General features: G+C 37.7%; 1 protein-coding gene across 3 annotated transcripts in view; it reads left to right on the top strand.

Annotated features, from left to right (window-relative positions):
- The window catches only part of C1H1orf112 (chromosome 1 C1orf112 homolog), a 58,701-nt gene that overhangs the window by 873 nt on the left and 37,659 nt on the right, over nt 1-20,169 (top strand). For 2 of the 3 annotated variants that reach the window (XM_025403323.1, XM_025403330.1), the window contains exons 2-8: nt 2,980-3,019; nt 5,256-5,344; nt 7,300-7,404; nt 8,151-8,291; nt 9,056-9,221; nt 10,957-11,041; nt 12,708-12,846. In XM_025403323.1, the coding sequence (XP_025259108.1) occupies nt 2,980-3,019; nt 5,256-5,344; nt 7,300-7,404; nt 8,151-8,291; nt 9,056-9,221; nt 10,957-11,041; nt 12,708-12,846 (765 nt within the window). Of the gene's footprint in view, nt 1-2,979; nt 3,020-5,255; nt 5,345-7,299; nt 7,405-8,150; nt 8,292-9,055; nt 9,321-10,956; nt 11,042-12,707; nt 12,847-20,169 lie in introns of those variants that run through there. The other variant, XM_025403337.1, reaches the window with a different exon arrangement.

Raw genomic sequence — 20,169 nt, 5'->3', positions numbered from 1 at the left:
CACATTCTTGATTGGTCTCATGCCTTTGTGGTTGTAAATGTGCCTGGAATCCTAGCCTTTTCATGGTAAACCATATGTATATGTATCTTTTTCACAACTTTTGAGCCCACCTTTATACAATTACACTAAAAAAAAGTAACCTTCACTTGAGACAGTCTCAACACTGCACAAATATTGTGCAGCTAAAGCCCCATATAATCACATAGAAGTCATTCACCTAGACATTAGCAAAATCTCAGGAAGTGCCAAGGCCCCCTTTTTAAGTTTTTGTGTAGATACAGAATTGCCGTCTTCAAGGAGTTTCAACTTGAAAACAAATAGCCACCCTAAAAACATTCAAAAACACTTAAACTGCATGCATAATGTGTGTGAGACATGATGTTAGCCTTTGGGAGAATAGAGACACGGAACATGTTTCCTCTCCTTCCCCACAAGCTTATAGAGAGACTTCATTAAGTTGAAAGTCAACATTCCCACTTAGCTTTGCACTTCAAACGACATATTCAAAAAAGCCGGAACTTCTTCCTCTGGTTTTCCTCATCTGAGTAAATGGTTTCACAAACTGAAACCTTGAATCCTGTCTCTCTCACACACCCGATCAATAAGTTCTATTGTTTCTGATTCCAAACTGTCTTGAATCAATCCATTTATTTCCATCCTCATTGCTACCACTTTGATTCCAAACCCCTATCACCCTCTCACTTGGAGTATTAATAGTTTCCCTGTTTCTACTCATAATTATTACAAGAAAGCTCAGAGGGGAAAAACACAGATCACGTAATTTCCCTTTTTAAACCACTTTACCTTCAAGGCTCCAGGTGATCTAAGCCTTGCCCTTCTCTCATACCTAGTTAACTACACTCTATTCATGAATACATTAGGCTCACCTACCTCAGGATCTTTGTGCTCAGCCTGGTTCTCCCAGCCTTTTGCATATTTCATGTTTATATCTTGGCCCAAATGTCACCTCCTTAGAGGGGCTTTTTCAGAGCCTTCAATCTTAGGTAGTTCCCCCAAACCCAGTCTTACGCTTGTATCAGTTGACCTGTTCAGTTTTCTAAAAAGCACATTATCGTTAAAAGAAATGCTCTTGTTTGCTTTGTATATTTTCCACTTTTACACATTACGTTGCAAAGTTCATAAAAGCAGCAAGTTGATTTTCCTCACAGCGTTATCCTCAGCACCTAGAACAGTGCCTGACACATAGTGAGCATTCATTAAAGGGCTAAAAATATTTCATGTTTTAAAAATTCTTGAGAGTCTAATTAGACAATACTTTTTTTTCAGCTTATGGTAGTATTTTAGCTTCACTATTTTAACAAATGAAAAATTTGCAACAAATCTACAATGCCACTACCCCCCAAAATCATTTTCATGTTTTGCATTTTACATATTTTCTAGGCCTTACCTGCATGTCTGCATAATCATAACTGACTAATTTTGGAACAGCTAGCAATTATTTGAGCTTTACTGAAATTTTTTCATGAGGCCAATTCTATCCTACTGAACTCAAATTTGAGTTAATGATGACCTCATTTCGATTGCTGCTGTAAAAATATATGTGGAAAATAATTTTTCAGAAGAGGAATGAATTCTTGTATTAGTGTCGTGGGATTATAGGTTCCTTTTTTGTTTTTTTTTTTTTGAGATGGAGTCTCACCCTGCCACCCAGGCTGGAGTGCAATGGCGCTGTCTCAGCTCACAGCAGCCAGGTTCAAGTGATTCTCCTGCCTCAGCCTCCTGAATAGCTGGGATTACAGGCACGCACCACCATGCATGGCTCATTTTTTGAATCTTTAGTAGAGACAGGGTTTCACCATGTTGGCCAGGCTGGTCTCGAACTCCTGACCTTGTGATCTGCCTGCCTTGGCCTCCCAAAGTGCTGGGACTACAGGCGTGAGCCACCGCGCCCGGGCGAGTTATTCATTTTTCTTGTTGACATTCTTTGATGATTCTTATAGTGTTGTTACAGTAAAACATTTCTAACAATTATTTTTGATGGTATATATGGAGAATTTGTTGTCATGTATTTGTAAGCTGCTATGTGCAGAAGAATTTCAGTCTAATAAGGTTGGTAAGATAGATATGTAAGTAATATGAAAATAAGATAAAAGGTGATGAGTGACGCAAGACAGGTATAAATTAAGTACTATAGAAATGTTGAGGAAAGAGAAATTTCTTGTAATAGAAATTGGAAGTACAAACTGGGCATGATGGTGTGCGTCTGTAGTCCCAGCTCCTTGAGAGGCTGGTATGGGAGGATCACTTTAGCCCAGGAGCTTGAGGCTGCAGTGAGGTATGATCATGTCACTGCACTCCATCCTGGGTGACAGCAAGACCCTCTTTTTTTTTTTTTTTTTTTCTTGACACGGAGTCTTCCTCTGTCGTGTATGCTGCAGTACAATGGCACAATCTCGGCTCCCTGCAACCTCCGCCTCCCAGGTTCAAGTGATTCTCCTGCGTCAGTCTCCTTAGCAGCTGAGATTACAGGCGCACGCCACCATGCCCACCTAATTTTTTTGTATTTTTAGTAGAGACAGTTTCACCATGTTGGTCAGGCTGGTCTCGTACTCCTGACCTCTTGTTCCACCTGCCTTGGTCTCCCAGATTGCTGGGATTACAGGCGTGAGCCACCCGCCTGGCCCCGAGCGAGACCCTCTCTCAAAAAATAAATAAATCATAAACCTGTGGATTATTGTAGCACTGTTTCTCATCTGTCAAAAATATTTCATGACTATGCATAGTTTGAAAAGGCAAGTTTGTCCTTGGGCAATTTTCAAAATATTTCTTTAATGTATTTTCACAATACTGTTTACCTAATCTTAAGTTTTTAAAAGCAAAATTAAGCCAGTAATTTGAGTCCAATTCCAATCTCTTATGGGTCATTGCTTAAATTTCAAAAGGGTTTTTTTTTTAAAGTTTATTCTGATAACGAATACCCTATTATTGTGATACTAGTATCTTCCTTAATTATCCTACTCATTGTCTCAACATTCTGACAGTTGGATTGAGCATGTTCGTAAGTTAAATTGTTTTAACTGTATTATTTGATGTTAAGGTCCGAGTCCCCACATACCTCAATGGATGTGTCCTTACAGTTTTGTATTCCCTTGAAATGTAACTGTTTTCTATGTTACAGCCTTTATAACCTTCAGTTACTTGAAATGAACAAATTCCTTCAAATTCCAGCACTTAAAAGTTTTAAATTACGTTCTGGATAAATACCAAACGTGTTTTGTTGATGATGTATGTATAAAAAAATTATTAAATGTTATGATTAGACCTATGTAAAACATGATTTACAGTCCACTGAATAACTATCAGTCTCTAACATGTTTAGTGTCATTTAGAAAATACTTTCTAAATTGTCGAAAGCTGATTGTCTAGGTGATAACAAATTTATCATTTGGAGGAAGTTGGCTTTCTCATTTTCATGTCTTCTTCAGTCTTACTTGACAAGATTTATTCTTTTAGTCAGAAGAGAGTTTAGACTGCTCAGTTTACTCATATTTTGAGTTAGCTTTTCTATTTAGAGTTCACTTGGTTGTGGAATATTCATTTATAATTTGAATCTACTTTGTGTAATGGGACCTAATTTTTTTTTTGTTTTGTTTTGTTTTTTGTTTTTTGTTTTTTTTGAGACGGAGTCTTGCGCTGTGTCACCCAGGCTGGAGTGCAGTGGCGCGATCTCGGCTCACTGCAAGCTCTGCCTCCCAGGTTCACGCCATTCTCCTGCCTCAGCCTCCGAGTAGCTGGGACTACAGGCGCCCGCCACCACGCCCGGCTAGTTTTTTGTATTTTTAGTAGAGACGGGGTTTCACCATGTTAGCCAGGATGGTCTCGATCTCCTGACCTCGTGATCCACCCGCCTCGGCCTCCCAAAGTGCTGGGATTACAGGCTTGAGCCACCGCGCCCGGCCTCTAATTTTTTTTTTTTTCCTTTGTTTTTGATGAAGTCTCATTCTGTCACCCAGGTTGGAGTGCAGTGGCATGATCTTTGCTCACTGCAACCTCCACCTTCCAGGTTCAGGTGATTCTCCTGCTTCAGTCTCCCAAGTAGTTGGGATTACAGGCATGCTTCACCACATCTGGCTAATTTTTGTATTTTTAGTAGAGATGAGGTTTCACCATGTTGGCCCGGCTGGTCTCAAAACTCCTGAGCTCAAGTGATCTTCCTGCCTTGTCCTCTGTAACTACTGGGATTACAGACATGAGCCACCAAGCCTAGCCCCGAAGTTTGTTTTGTTTTGTTTTCGAGACAAGATCTTGCTCTGTTACCCAGGCTGGAGAGCAGTGGTGTGATCATAGCTCACTGCAGCCTGAACTCCTGGGTTCAAGCTATTCTCCTGCCTCCATCTTCTAAAGTGCTGGGATTACAGATCTGAGCCATCATGCTTGGCCTACTTTTTTGTTTGTTTGTTTTAGGGGACAGAGTCTTGCTTTGTCACCAAAACTGGAGTGTAGTGGTGCGAACACAGCTCACTGCAGCCTCCATCTCCCAGGCTCAAGCAGTCCTCTCACCTCAGCCTTCCAAGTAGCTGAGACCGTAGGTACGTGCTACCATGCCTGGCTAATTTTCTATTTATATATTTATTTTTTGGTAGACATGAGGTCTTGTCATGTTTCCCAGGTTGGTCTTTAACTCCTGGGCTCAGGCAGTCCTCCTGCCTCAGCTAACCAAAGTGTTGGGATTACAGGCATGAGCCACCATGCGTGGCATAATTTTTTTTGAGTAAATTTTTTTTTATCTTGAGTATAGAAGTGATTCATGTTCATTGTGGAAAATATGAAACATAGAAAAACAGAAAAGATTACAAAACATCTAATCTGAAATGGTTAAGATTTTGATGAGAACAGTCTCATCTCATTTCCGTATGTTCCTGCCAGCCTATCCATCATTCTTTGTACATGTTTATATTAAAATTGGTGTTATATTTTGGAAACTTTTTGTTTAACTACATTTTGAACATTTTTCATGTTTTAAAATGTCATTTTAATGATGGCAGATCCTATTCAATAGATGTACAGACACCTATTCAACTGGTCCACAGTTGTTGGATATGTAGGTTGTTTCCTTTCTCTGTCGCTGTCTCTCTTTTTTTTGGCTATTACTTAATAGTTTCCCTACATAGAATGTGGTGTTTTGAAAGTATATCAAGCTTTAGATTGGTAGTATTCTTGCATTTAATAAAGGGCAGTGGCCTTTGTTGACTGACATGACAATATTTTTATAAAATATGTTATTTGCTTTACAGAAATTTTGAAAATTATTGTAGAAATGTTTTTACCTCATATGAACCACCTGACATTGGAACAGACTTTCTTTTCACAAGTGTTACCAAAGGTATAATACTATTACCTGAAAGTACATGTTATAAGGAATCTAACCTCTCAGTCTTAGATAATTTATCATTAATTATGGGTCTGTTTTTCTAATATATCAAATATATTCAAAATAAAAATAAGGAGTAAATAGATCTCATGTGAGACTATAATCGTGTTAGTGTGATCATTAGGCAATTAAAAACTGTTATAGGCTGGGCGTGGTGGCTCATGCCTGTAATCCATGCATTTTGGGAGGCTGAGGTGGGTGGATCATCTGAGGTCAGGAGTTCAAGACCAGCCATGGTCAACATGATGAAACCCTGTCTCTACTAAAAATACAAAAAATTAGCTGGACATGGTGACTGGTGCCTATAATCCCAGCTACTTAGGAGGCTGAGACAGGAGAATTGCTTGAGCCTGGGAGACAGAGGTTGCATTGAGTCAAGATCGCGCCATTGCACTCCAGCCTGGGCAATAAGAGCGATGCTCCGTCTCAAAAAAAGAAGAAAAAATTTTTATTTTCAGATTGTATGAGTCTTTTGCTAATTGATTTTAAATTATTTGTAGTCAATTTTAAATGTTCGTGTATTTTAAAGCCACTGTATTCCAGCCTGGGTGAAACCCTGAATTCCAAAAAAAAAAAAAAAAAAAAAAAAAGCTGGAATATTGGCAAAATCAAGTAACTAAGATAAAACATTAAATTCACAGACTACGTTATTACTTTTTCGATATATATGGTATACGTTTTCTCTGAAAAGCACAAGCATACTTTTTTTGTTTTGAATGGAGGCAACCAAAGATACTTTGGTGCCAAAATGAAACATTATTTGTAATTAATCTCTTATTGAAATGGGTTTCTAACTTTAGCTTTTAAACATAATCTTTCAGGTTTCTTGTACTCATAGTCACTTGATGATTCTCTATCTGAAATATTTCTTAGAATTTGTTCTTGGCCGGGCGCGGTGGCTCAAGCCTGTAATCCCAGCACTTTGGGAGGCCGAGACGGGCGGATCACGAGGTCAGGAGATCGAGACCATCCTGGCTAACACGGTGAAACCCCGTCTCTACTAAAAAATACAAAAAACTAGCCGGGTGAGGTGGCGGCGCCTGTAGTCCCAGCTACTTGGGAGGCTGAGGCAGGAGAATGGCGTGAACCCGGGAGGCGGAGCTTGCAGTGAGCTGAGATCCGGCCACTGCACTCCAGCCTGGGCGACACAGTAAGACTCCGTCTCAAAAAAAAAAAAAAAAAAAAAAGAATTTGTTCTTGACCACCAGAAAAAGATTCAACTATTACATAGATAAAAATAGATGTTGAATGTTAACAGGCCTACGGGAAACAGTATCTTCTTTAACTACATTGTATTGTTGACTATGTTGCTATTCTTGTAATGTTTAGGTCATTTAAATTGTTAGAAAGATCCAAGTATTAAGATCTTAGGGTGGCTAACTTTTCACAGACAAAAAGCTTAGTTGTAAGGTCATATACTATACTCTTAATTCAGGAAGGTTATCTTGAATTGGGTCAAAAAGGAAACTGGTTAGAAAATAAGCAAGTAGTGATTAGGAGATTCAGTGCAAATTCCTTCCAGAAAATACCCTTGTAAATGGCCATACGAATGTGGACTCATCAAGACAGTCAAATTTATTGGGCAAAAGTAATACTTTTATTTCTTGCATCTCTAAAATGTGAACTTTGAGTGATTTTTTTAAAAAATTGATGCTATTAAATAGATCCAAACCATAGAAATGGAAAATAAATTTCTGTTTGAGGCTTTTGGGGGGAATTATATTGTAAAAGTACCTTTTCTCTATATTTTGTGCTTAATTAGGTACAATTGTTAAGCTAGATGACAGCCCGTGGATGTTACTAAGTGCAAAATCAAATTATCGTATTGCGTTTTCTCTGTAAAGTTTTGTCTTGTCTTTTCTAGTGATTTCTCTTATTACTGTTTATTACTTGATTTGTTTTTACAGACTGTGAAATTATTTGATGACATGGTATATGAATTAACCAGTCAAGCCAGAGGACTGTCAAGCCAAAATTTGGAAATCCAGACTACTTTAAGGAATATTTTACAGGTAAGTCAAATGTATTAGAAAGCAGGAGAGAGAGGGAGTTTAAAGAATATCAAAATTTTTATACTGATACTGATTAGCCATGTATTCTTATGTAATGGTGTAATGTTGGAATTAAATGTATAGAATTAAAGACGTGAATATAGAAACATGAATTCTGAATAATAAACTCTTAGAAGAAGACAAGTCATCAAGCTAGCTTACCCTACCTGTATTTTTTTTTTTTGAGACGGAGTCTCGCTCTGTCACCCAGGCTGGAGTGTAGTGGTGTGATCTCGGCTCACTGCAAACTCCTCCTCCCCGGTTCACACCATTCTCCTGCCTCAGCCTCCCAAGTAGCTGGGACTACAGGCAGTCGCCACCACGCCCTGCTAATTTTTTGTATTTTTAGTAGAGACGGGGTTTCACTGTGTTAGGATGGTCTTGATCTCCTGACCTTGTGATCCGCCCGCCTTGGCCTCCCAAAGTGCTGGGATTACATGCGTGAAACACCGTGCTCAGCCTACCCGACCTGTATTTTCAAGGTATATGTGTAGAACACCTGCCATGTGTTTTGAAGTTTGGGTTAGGATTCTAAATGGCTAGACAGTTGTTCCAGTATTTGTAGTTCTGATAGACTAAAGTTCTGTGAAAAGAGGAACAGACTATGTTTTGTTCACTGCTGTATTTGTAGCACCCAGCATACTGACTAATACCTTTTCAGTGCACAAAAAATATATTCTGAATGAAATTTCCTTCCTTATTCACAGACAATGGTGCAGCTCTTAGGAGCTCTTACAGGATGTGTTCAGCATGTCTGTGCCACACAGGAATCCATCATTTTGGAAAATATTCAGAGTCTCCCCTCCTCAGTCCTTCATGTAATTAAAAGCACATTTGTGCATTGTAAGGTGAGTAAAGGTCTAATTATACTTTGAATGGTATATAATCAATGTGCATAGGGGCTGAGTAAAATAATGTTTGTATAAGATTTTACATTTTAGTCTGTATTATTGAAATAAACTTTTCTATACAATAAAGAACATGTAAGTAAATAATTGTTTCAAAAAAAGTGGTTATAAGGAAGTCATTAAAAGTGGCTTTTTGGGGGTTTTTAGTTTTATTTTATTTCCCCTCTATAAAGAAAGAAATTTTAAGAATTTATGTTGAGACAGACACAAGGATCCTGAAATAATTCTGTCATGTTGCATTGATCAATATTCAGTTACCATTATGATTAGATGTCAGAACTTCCTTTTATAAAGGGAAATTAATCCTTGTTTAGTCCATCTCTGCATTCCAAAGGTAGCCTTGAGGCACAAAAGCTTGCCTAGAATTTATGGGGTTCAGACAGTTTTAATATTGCTATTTGCTGAGCAAATGAAAATAGCTAGTTAATTAATACCTCTCTTTGCTGATAGGATGCTAAAAATGTCATGCACCGGGCCTAATGTTACCTTTCTTTTAGTTCTGTATTTGTAAGATCATGGAAGTCAAATAATATTTTATACATGCTTGCATCTCTTGAAGTACACTATATTTAATGGATGTTCACTAAACAATCAATGTGTGATTCAGTAAATTTATGATTTCTAATAGTATGAATTAAAGTAAATTTGGTTCTTGAGCTTTTTATGATTTGTTTTTTCTCTCATTTTTATTTATCCGTAATCAGAATAGTGAATCTGTGTATTCTGGGCGTTTACACCTAGTTTCAGACCTTCTTCAGGCTCTTTTCAAGGAGGCCTATTCTCTTCAAAAGCAGCTAATGGAACTGCTGGACATGGTTTGCATGGACCCTTCAGTAGATGAGAATGATGATATTTTGAATATGGTAATAGGTGAGTGGAGAAAACTTTCTGCTTAGTATATGGTGACTGTAAATCATATATCAGTTAAAATTGTCTGTAATGATTCCTGTTATTTTCTTACTAATTATGTGTTAACATTGATTTAAATCTTACCAAATGCATTTTAATCTTTAAATTTGAAATTTATAAAATTTATTTTGGGTGCCTTAACCTAGATTTGCGTATTCAGTTACTGTAATTTCTCCACAATGATTAACTTATATAACTTTATGTTCTCTGAGGTTGACCATATTCAGAGACAATAACTTTCACATTTTTTAAACCATAACTCATATTAAGATGCAGTTTATATTTCCTTCCAGAATACATATAAATATGTGCATATGTGTATGTAAATATGTCTATTCTCATATTATAATGAAGTATACTCATTTTACATGTAATGCACTTTATACTAGTTTATTTTTTTTTATTTATTTATTTTTGACACAGTCTCCCTCTGTCGCCCAGGCTAGAGTGCAGTGACGCAATCTTGGCTCACTGCAACCTCGCCTCCCGGACTCAGGCGATTCTCCTGCCTCAGCCTCCCGAGTAGCTGGGATTATAGGCGTCCGCCACCACACCTGGCTAATTTTTGTATTTCACCGTGTTGGCCAGGCTGGTTTTGAACTCCTGACCTCAGGTAATCCACCTGCCTCAGCCTCCCAGAGTGCTGGGATTACGAGCATGAGCCACCTTGCCTGGCCAATACTAGTTTATTTTTAAAGAATTGCTGGTTGTAGCACACTTCATTGATTTTATCACTCATTAATGGATTATGAACAAGAGTTTGAAAAACTATATAAGGGCAAAGTTTGCATTCAAAACTTTGGTATAAAGAGAGAAATTTGGTTTTGTGCAATGTATCAGGGCCCTGTCGCTCTGCAACACACCCTCTCAAAGTCTATTTATTCACTATTTTATTTATTCATGATTCTGTGAGTCTGCAGTTTAGGGTGGGATCCCCTGATATAACTTTCTCTGATCCACCTGGGGCACTAGCTCACCCATGTGACTTCAGCGACTTCATTCACATCTGGCTGTTGGCAGAGGCAGAAGTACTTGAGAAAGCCGTGTGCATCATTCAGCAGGCTCACCACATCTCAGATACCTGATGCCAGTGGTTTCAGGGTTTCTAAGAGTAGCAAGAGTGAGCAGGTCCCTGTATGCTAGCACGTTCCAAGTTTCTGCTTGCCTTAATTTTATTATTGTCCCCCGGGCCAAAGCAGGTCATAGGGTTTAGCCCAGAGTCATTGTGGAAAAGTGTGGATTCACAAAGGGCAGTCATTGTGGCCATTTTTATAAGTAGTCTACCACAGGCTGAGTAAAAGCCTTGCATGAATACCATGGAAATTAATTTGAATTCTTCCTTTTTAGGTTTTCTTTCCTTAGCAATTTGTTTTGTCATTTTGGATTAGAATTATATCTGTAGAATATTTCAGTTATAATAGGGTACAACTTTTATTCCACTGAACATTTTTAGTTTTATTTAGGTCATCAGGTAGGTATAAACTTCAAAAGTTAATTTCCAATAGGTATAAAAACCGTAACAAGTGTGACACTTAAATTGTTTAAATAATTCTTTTGACACAACTATTTCCAAACTGTGTTACCTATTTTAATTCAATCAAATGTTGAAATTGTTCAGTAGATAGTGTTAATTATGGGAGAAACTCACCCCCATGATATTTGGATGTCTTAAAAGTTCTGTTATCTTTCTTTGCAGTTATTCATTCTTTATTGGATATCTGCTCTGTTATTTCCAGTATGGACCATGCATTTCATGCCAATACTTGGAAGTTTATAATTAAGTAAGTTTGTTTGTTATTTTTTACTTTTTAGAAAATGTTTTCCATATTCCCCAATCTTAATTATTCATGATTCTTTAGATTGCATTTGAAACATTTTGTGTGAATTTAATGTTCACTGACACTGCTGTCTGATAATCCAGATATTATACATGTAACTCTCAAGCCAAATTGGACTTCTTTACCCTGTGGCCTCTAAAAATAAAAAAAGTGTTTTTTCTAGTTAGCTAGTACTTCAGAAATAATGGGCTATGGGCCAGACTAGAACTTAACCACTTTCCTGCTGCTACTGTTGTTTAACCAGCTCTCAAGTATCCTATTTCTAGGATTAGATAAATTGGTAACTATAATTAGAACCGAATATAATCTTTTCATTAGGTACTTTTAAGTTGTTCACACTTAATTCCATTTATACAGTAATTTTAACTTTCTGAAACTGAAGCATTATAACGGGTCACCAGGGATAGTGCCTGTAGCATTCATCAGATTCTTAGGGGTGAGAGGAGATGTAGTTGAGATGTAAAAATGGTTAAGAATATCTACTTTATACACATACATAAAACATTAAAGGTCGGTGTATTTTCAGGTGTTAGGTGCTTTTCTTCTATTACCAGGACATTAAGTTGCCATTCAGTGGTTAAGAGTGTTGCCTGGAAGCTGTGTCACATGTGCTTAAATCCATTCTGGAATCATTTACTCCTTCTGAGCCCTTGGGCTATTTGGTTAATTTCTCTGAACATTAGTTTGCTCATCTGAAAATGGAAATAATAATAGCACCTTCTTGACAGGGTTATAGTGAGAATTGAGTTCATCACTGAAATGCTTAGAACTGTGCATGACACATAGTTAATGCTCAAGGAATTAGCCACATCGCTATCATCACCACTGAATATCTTCCACTCTTACCCTCTCCCATTTCATTTTCTACCCAGCAGAATGATCTTTTAAAAAGCAAATCAGTTCATGTCACTCTATTGCTTAACATCTATCCCATTTTACTAAGAATAACAACCTAATCCTCTCTGGACGCTGCCTCCTTCACCAGCCTGTCTCATGCTGCTCTCTCCCTGCTCTTAGTTCCTTAAACATACCAAACTCTCCTGTCCCAGAGCCTTTTCATGGTTTTTCCATCTGCCTAGGATGCTTCTCTCTCCTATTGTATACCTTGCTAACTCCTGCTTATTGTCTTTCAGTTCTCAGCTTAAGAGTTATATCTTCATGATAACATTCTTTGATATCCTTATGCTAAGAATAAATTAGATTAGGTCTCTCTATTGTAGCACCTTAGACTTTGTCATTTGACAAATCACAGCCCTAATTAATTATTCTTACAATTATTTAACGTTCTCTCTCATGCTGGACCACAAGTTTCATGCAGGTAAGGCAGAGATTGTGTCCGTTTGTTTGACCCTTTGTCCCCAGGGCCTGGTAGAGTGCCTGGTACATAGTAAGAATTCAATTAATATTTTACACAGAGAAAAAATTAGCAGCTTATTTAAACAAACATACCTGCTTCAAAGGTAAATAGGCATATCTTATTTATATTATGTCATATATGATGCTTTGTGATTGTTTTTTAAATGTTCTATAAGGTAGATATTGGTGGTGGTCCTAAGTTACTTGATGTGTTACTTGTGGTGATTGTATTCTTTTCTTTTTATTCATTTAGGCAGAGCCTTAAGCACCAGTCCATAATAAAAAGCCAGTTGAAACACAAAGATATAATTACTAGCTTGTGTGAAGACATTCTTTTCTCCTTCCATTCTTGTTTACATTTAGCTGAGCAGATGACACAGTCAGATGCACAGGTAAAATCTGGGCTAATAGCATTTTAAACAGCAACTCTTATTTTCTTTGGCAATTAGTAAATCTCATTTGAATGTCTGGGTCAGTCTGTTTAAGAGGATTTTAATTTATTTCATTTGGGTGTTTTTTTGGATCTGTGGGATTATTTATAGCCCATAATTACTTTTCACCCAGAGCATTGCATTAGATTCCTAACTGCTCTCATTGCCTCTAGGGTCTACCTGACTCCCTCTTTGCATTGTAACTGGTTGGTTACAGCATTCTTCTCTGAATCCTTTCATTCTTTTCTGCATGAAAACATAAATTATTTTGTTCATATTTATATAACATCTAATATAGCTGCAATCAATCTTGCATTTTTTCTTCACCAATGCATTGCAACCTTTAGGGATACAAGTATGTTTGTGCATGTATATATATGTATCAGTCTTTTAAAGTTGATGTATTCATACATCCATTTTTATTTCGAAAAGTTAGAGCGTTGAATTGGTATTCCATTTATGAAACAGATTAAATTTGTACTACGATTATTGGGAATTAGAACTCGTTAGTACCTTTTGCTTTCAGACTAGCCTCTAATTTTATTTAACTATAATAGCCCTAAATTATAAGATTAATAGTACTCAGGACCTAACAGTTATATGTAATTTTTTTTTTTTTTTGAGACTGAGTCTCACTCTGTCACCAAAGCTGGAGTGCAGTGGTGCAGTGATATGATCTTGGCTCACTGCAACCTCTGCCTCCCGGGTTCAAGGGGTTGTCCTGCCTCAGCCTCCTGAGTAGCTGGGATTATAGGTGCCTGCCACCACGCCTGGCTAATTTTTGTATTTTTAGTAGAGACGGGGTTTTGCCATGTTGGCCAGGCTGATCTCGAACTCCTGACCTAACATAATCCACCCGCCTCGGCCTCCCAAAGTACTGGGATTACAGGTGTAAGCCACGGCGCCCAGCCTGTATGTAATAATTTTAATGGGACCATGAATTTAGTATTTCTTCTTTGAATAGCAATGACATAGCCCGTTCTATTGTACATGTGCAAGCTGATATAGGGAATTCTTTTGTACCTGTGCTCTTCCCTGCCAGTCAGTTATGGGGGTGAAAGTGTAGGGATTCATCCAAGTCCTAAAACTGGTAGTAACTCCTAGGGCAGGGATGATCTGGAAGGACAGACCCTAGGGGAGGATGGAACTTTAAAAAGAAATTCTGAAGGTAGTAAGAAGGAAATGAGGAGTAGTGTTAGGAAGGGGCTTTTTTCTTCTTGTTTCTCTTCTTTATCTCACCTGCCCCTCCCCTTATAACTCTTCTTCCTTTTTCTCTTTTCTTTTTTGTTCTCACTTCATTCATGCGTCCTTTCTGATTCCTCTTACCTTGCTAAAAGGAGAAGTTAGTTTGGGTATCCTGTATCAATGGCAGGAAGGTTGTTTTCTTCTTTACCTTTGTCCTGTAGATTCATATTCTCAACCCCAACCTCCTCTTTCAGTTTCCTTCTTGCTTCTCTTGACACCACAGATTTTCCAGCTAGTACTTGGAGAGGAAAATTAAACAGAGATATTTGGACAGGAGTAAGATGAAGAAAGCCTAAGCAACAGTATAGTCCATAGTGGCAAGAGAGAGTATGGGGGCTGCTTAGCCAGGGTGGCTGTTTATATATAAAGGATATTTTCAGTTTATATAAACTGCTTATGGATGGACATCAGAAAATTTAAATTCTCTTAACTGTCCAAGAAAATTCTCATATTTTTACTCATTTGTTCAAATTTGGGACTGATAAATGTGACCAGTTCTGCTTACTGTCCATTGCCTGAAATGGAGCTTTGAGGTGGACTGTATAATTTCTTCAATCTTAACTCCAGATTCTGATCAGCGATGCCCTCTGCTGCTCACTGTTAATATTTATTTACCAATCAAAGTGAAGTATTGAAGTTTTCCAAGCAGTTTTCACTTTGTGTCTTAGTCCATTTAGGCTGCTATAACAAAATCCCTTAAACTGGGTAAGGGATTATAAATATTAGAAATTTATCTCTCACAGTTCTGGAAACTGGGAAGCCCAATATCAAGGCACCAGCAGATTTGGTGTCTAGTGAGGGTGTACTCTCTGCTTCAAAGATGGCCCCTTGCTGCTGCATCCTCACTTAGTGCAAGGGGCAAGACACCTCCCCTCAACCTCTTTTATAAGGGCACTTATTCATGAGGGCAGAGCCTTCGTGACTTAATCACTTCCCCAAAGGCCCCACCTCTTAATAGTATCACTTTGGGTGTTAGGTGTCTGGGAGGACACCAATCTTCAAGCCATATCATCTCACTTTGAAAAAAGTCACAATAAAACCAGTAGATTTAATTAATATTACACTATTTATGGAAGCACGTGATGTGTCATTCCTTGTATTAATTTCCTGGGGTTGCCATAACAAATTACCACAAACTAGGTGGCTTAAAACAATAGAATTTTATTCTGTCACATTTCTAGAGGCAAAAGTTCACAGTGTGTCAATAGGGCCATGTTCTCTGGAAGGCTTTAGGGGAGAATATATGTCATATCTTTTTCTTAGCTTCTGGGTGTCACTGGCAATCTTCAGCTTACTTTGGCTTGCAGCTGTGTAACTCCACATGCTGTTCTCTTTCTGTGTCTTCACATCATCTTTTTATAAGAACACCAGTGATAGTGACTAAGGGCATATCTTACTTTAGTATGACGTCATCTTAACTGATTATGTCTTCAATAACCCTATTTCCAAATAAGGCCACATTCTGAAGTATTGAGAGTTAGAACTTAAAGCTTTCTGAGAGGGACACAGTTCGATCCATAACAACCCCTAAAATCGATACTTATTCTCGAGTCTTGAAATTGGTTTTAAAAAGAGAATATTCTATTAGAGTTTTTAATGTATAGTTTTAACATATAGTTCTTTAGCCCCCAATTATTTAGTTTTTCTATAAACCTAGGGAAATTTATTTGTGTGGCCCTTAGAAATAATTTAATTTCCACTCTAATTCCTACTTATATAATGCTTTTAGAAATTTGTATTATTCAGAAAATAAACATATACTATTGTATCTGTTGCCTACACTTAGATTTTATTGCCTGCTACATTTAAATTTTATTAGTATTTTAGTTGTTTTAGTTATTTTAGAAAGAATGTGCCTGTAATCTCAGCACTTTTAAGAGGCCAAGGCAGAAGGATTGCTTGAGCCTAGGAGTTCGAGACCAGCCTGGGCAATACAGGGAGACCCCCATCTCTACAAAAAACAAAAAAATTATCCAGGCCTCGTGGCATATACCTGTAGTTCTAGTTACTTGGGAGACTGGGGCAGGAGCATACATTGAGCCCAGGAGATTGAGGCTGCAGTGAGCCGTGATCGGGCCACTGTACTACAGCCTGGACAACAGAGCGAGACCCTGTTTAGATAGATAGATAGATAGATAGATAGATAGATAGATAGATAGATAGATAGATAGATAGATAGATAGATACCTGGACAATAGAGCGAGACCCTGTCTAGATAGATAGATAGACTCTGTCTAGATAGATAGGTAGATAGATAGATAGATAGATAGATAGATAGATAGATAGATAAGGAAAGAAAGAAAGAAAGGTGCTCATATTTTAAAGCATTGAAAAATGGTCTTCCTTGCTTATATTACCCACACCTTTGTTGGCATTGAGATGCAAACTTTGTTTTAAACAGTTGAGTAAATCAAAGATGGGACTGTTAATTTATTTGTGTTATTTACTTGCTTTTTGAAAAATGTAAAAATAAAACTCTAGATTTAATTAGTAGTATACTATTTAGTGATGAAGTAAAGCTACAGGCTTCGAACAAATCTTGCGTAATTTCCTCTTGAATGAGAGAGAAGATTTAAAGTAAGCAAACAAATAAGTTGTGTGTCACCACTCATTCAGTCATTTAACAAGAGTGCTTATTCCGTGCCAGGAAATGTTGTAGGTGCCCTCAACAACTTAAGAGTCTAGCTTGAAACACAAATAAGTAGGTAATTATTATAGAATGGTATGATCTTTGGAGGACTGGGTATTGGCTGGCTCATGGGAGTACAAGATAGGTATCCAGTGATGAAGTCAGGAACAGTTTCTTATGGTGATATGACGTCTATGCTGAATAAAATGTATTATAAGGTCAGTGTAGATTAATCTTTAAACTTTTAAATTTGCATAGCACTCTATTAGAGAGTTCATGTTCAAAACAATCGAAAAGGCTGGGTGTGGTGGCTCATGGCTGTAATCCCAGCACTTCGGGAGGCCGAGGTGAGCAGATCGCTTGAGCTAGGAGTTCGAGACCAGGCTGGCCAACATGGTGAAACCCCGTCTCTACTAAAAATACAAAAATTTGCCCAGAGTGATGGTGCACACCTGTAATCTCAGCTACTCGGGAGACTGAGGCAGGAGGATCAGTCGAACCTAGGAGATGGAGGTTGAAGTAAGTCGAGATTGTGCCACTGCACTCCAGCCTGGGCAACAGAGTGAGACTCCATCTCAAAAAAAAAAAAAAATTCAAAGAAGGATGAATTTTCATCTACCCTACTTCTGCTGAGGAAAATTGACTATTTTCAAATATTTTTAATAAACATGAGGGATCATGTTCCATTAGCGAACCATCCAACTCTGTTTTGACTGGGTTTAATGAAGATTTTACTCTATTGGAAAAGAAATCAAACATAGCCAATTAACATATAAGTTAAGATATGTTATTTTCATATGAAATAATTCACAAATTAAAGACAGTAATTTGTTTGACTTAATTTAATGGCACTATTTAAAGCTGTTTGGATTATAGTGTGTATTATAAACTTGGGTGATGGAACAACCAATATTTATTGAGCTAAGGTGCTTAAATGTCAGACACTGTTTAAATCTCACAATAATCCTGTATTAGCCTCATTGTAGATGAGAAAACCGGGCCACAGAAAGGTTTAGTAACTTTCCCCAGATCATATAGTAGTTGTAGTAGGACCAGGACTTAAATCCAGGCAGATGAATCTATAGCCCTCCCTGCATACTGTTGGCACTACCCACTGTTTTATCAATTTACAAATGTAATACGTAATTAGAGAACACACATATTACACAAGTATCTAACATGGAAAGTGAAATCCTATTTTCATCTACTAGAAAGAATCCCAGGAAAGTTTTTTATTTATTTTGAGGGTGGGAGAAAACATTAACATTGAACACATTTAAAAATAATGATAGGGTTATGTTGTCATTAGAGTCAATAGACAAATCTCTGAAAACAAAATGTTTTATTTGGGAGGAAGTAATTGCAATTTGTAGCATTCATGCAGACCAATTGTTTGGTATGTCCATAGAAAAAAGAGAAGGTTAGCGGTCTTATAAAAAAAGGAGAAATATTACATACGGCTCTTGAAGAAAGTCCATTGGCACTAGATTTGGGGAGCCATCAAGCTCTGATTGGTAAGTGAGGGCAATGGGTAACACAGGTTCTGTTCCAGTTACAGCAGTTCTAGAGTTCCAGTTACAGCAGGCAGTTTCAGCAGCCAGGCTTACAGAGAATTACATTTTGGGAGAAATGTTTTGTGCCCTAAGTGCTTTTCCCCCAGGCCTGTTGACTCTGTTTTAGTTGGGTATGACAAGAACGACTCAACTTGTGTTACTAATTTTTACATTATACAAATTGTTTACAACTTGAGTTTTTGCTTAACAGTTTATCCCAAGGGCTTTCTGTGTCCATGAAGGTATATGTACCTGATTCTTTTTAATAGCTATATGGTATTACAGTTTATGATTATACTATAAATTTGTAGTTGACCCTTGAACAATTCGGGTCCGAACTGCACAGGTCAACTTATGCAGATTTTTAAAAATTGTCATTTATTACAATAAAATAACACAAATCTATTATCAGAGGTTAAAATTTATCAAAACTTAGCACACAGAGACCATACATGGTACCATGCAGTTGAGAGAAATGTAAACAAATGTAAAGATGCAGTATTAAATCATAATTACATAACATTAACTGTGGTACATATTGTAGTACTATTAGGTTGTGCAAAAGTAATTGCAGTTTTTGCCATTATTTTCAATATATATATTCAATATAATACAATAATTTCATAGCCACTTCCTGTTGCTGTTACTGTGAACTCAAGTTTTGCAAGGCCATGTGATACTAACCATCCCCACATGAGTAGTTTGTCTCTCCAGTAAGTAAATTGCATTTCTCAGTAAATGTTAGCTCTTGAGGTGCCTCCATATTTTTTCATCGTCTTTAATGCAATATGATAAACCCATAAGAAGAGCCACTAGTGATGCTGGAAGTGCTCCCAAGAATTCCTTAATACGTATTGTAAATTGAGGTCTGCAACTGCAATTACCTGCCATTTCAGACAGATGATTCATTTTGTAAATAGACAGTGTTAATACATATAACATACAAAATATGTTAATCAGCTGTTTTTATTGGTAAGGCTTATGGTCAGTGGTAGGCTATTAGTGTTTTTGGAGACTCAAAAAGGTTATACTCGGATTTTAGACCACATGGGGGTTGGCACCCCTAGACCCCATGTTGTTCAAAGGTCAACTGTTTTTAGGTGTTCCCCACATGTTGCATACTTGGTTCATTTCAGTTTTCACTATATAAAAAAAGTTGTTTTTTTTGTAAAGTGAAAGCAAGTTTATTAAGAAAGTAAAGGAATAAGGCCAGGCACGGTGGCTCATGCCTGTATTCCCAGCACTTTGGGAGGCTGAGGTGGGTGGATCACGAGGTCAGGAGTTCGAGACCAGCCTGGCCAACATGGTGAAACCCCGTCTCTACTAAAAATACCAAAATGAGCTGGGCACGGTGGCGGGTGCCTGTAATCCCAGCTACTCAGGAGGCTGAGACAGGAGAATCACTTGAACCCAGGAGGTGGAGGTTGCAGTGAGCCGAGATCACGCCACTGCACTGCAGCCTGGGTGACAGAGTAAGACTCCGTCTCAAAAAAAAAAAAAAAAGAAAGTTAAAAGAATAAAGAATGGTTACTCCATAGTCGGAGCAACCCCAAAGTCTCCTGGTTGGCCACTTTTATGGCCATTTCCTGATTTATATGCTAAACAAGGAGTAGATTATTCCCTTTCTGGGAAAGGGGTGAGCAATTCCCAGAACTAAGGGTTTCTACCCTTTGTAGATCATATAGGGTTACTTTCGGTTGTTGCCAGGGTATTTGTAAACTGATGGAACGGTTTGGAGTATCTTTTATCATGCTACTGCATTATAATTAGTGTATAATGAGCAGTGAGGACAACCAGAAGTCACTTTTGTCACCATGTTGGATTTGGTGGGTTTTGGCCGGCTTCTCTACTGCATGC

Source organism: Theropithecus gelada, chromosome 1, assembly GCF_003255815.1.
Source record: "Theropithecus gelada isolate Dixy chromosome 1, Tgel_1.0, whole genome shotgun sequence".
NCBI classification, from domain to species: domain Eukaryota; kingdom Metazoa; phylum Chordata; class Mammalia; order Primates; family Cercopithecidae; genus Theropithecus; species Theropithecus gelada.
Note: the sequence above shows the minus strand (reverse complement) of the source record. Positions and strands in the feature narration are given on the sequence as shown.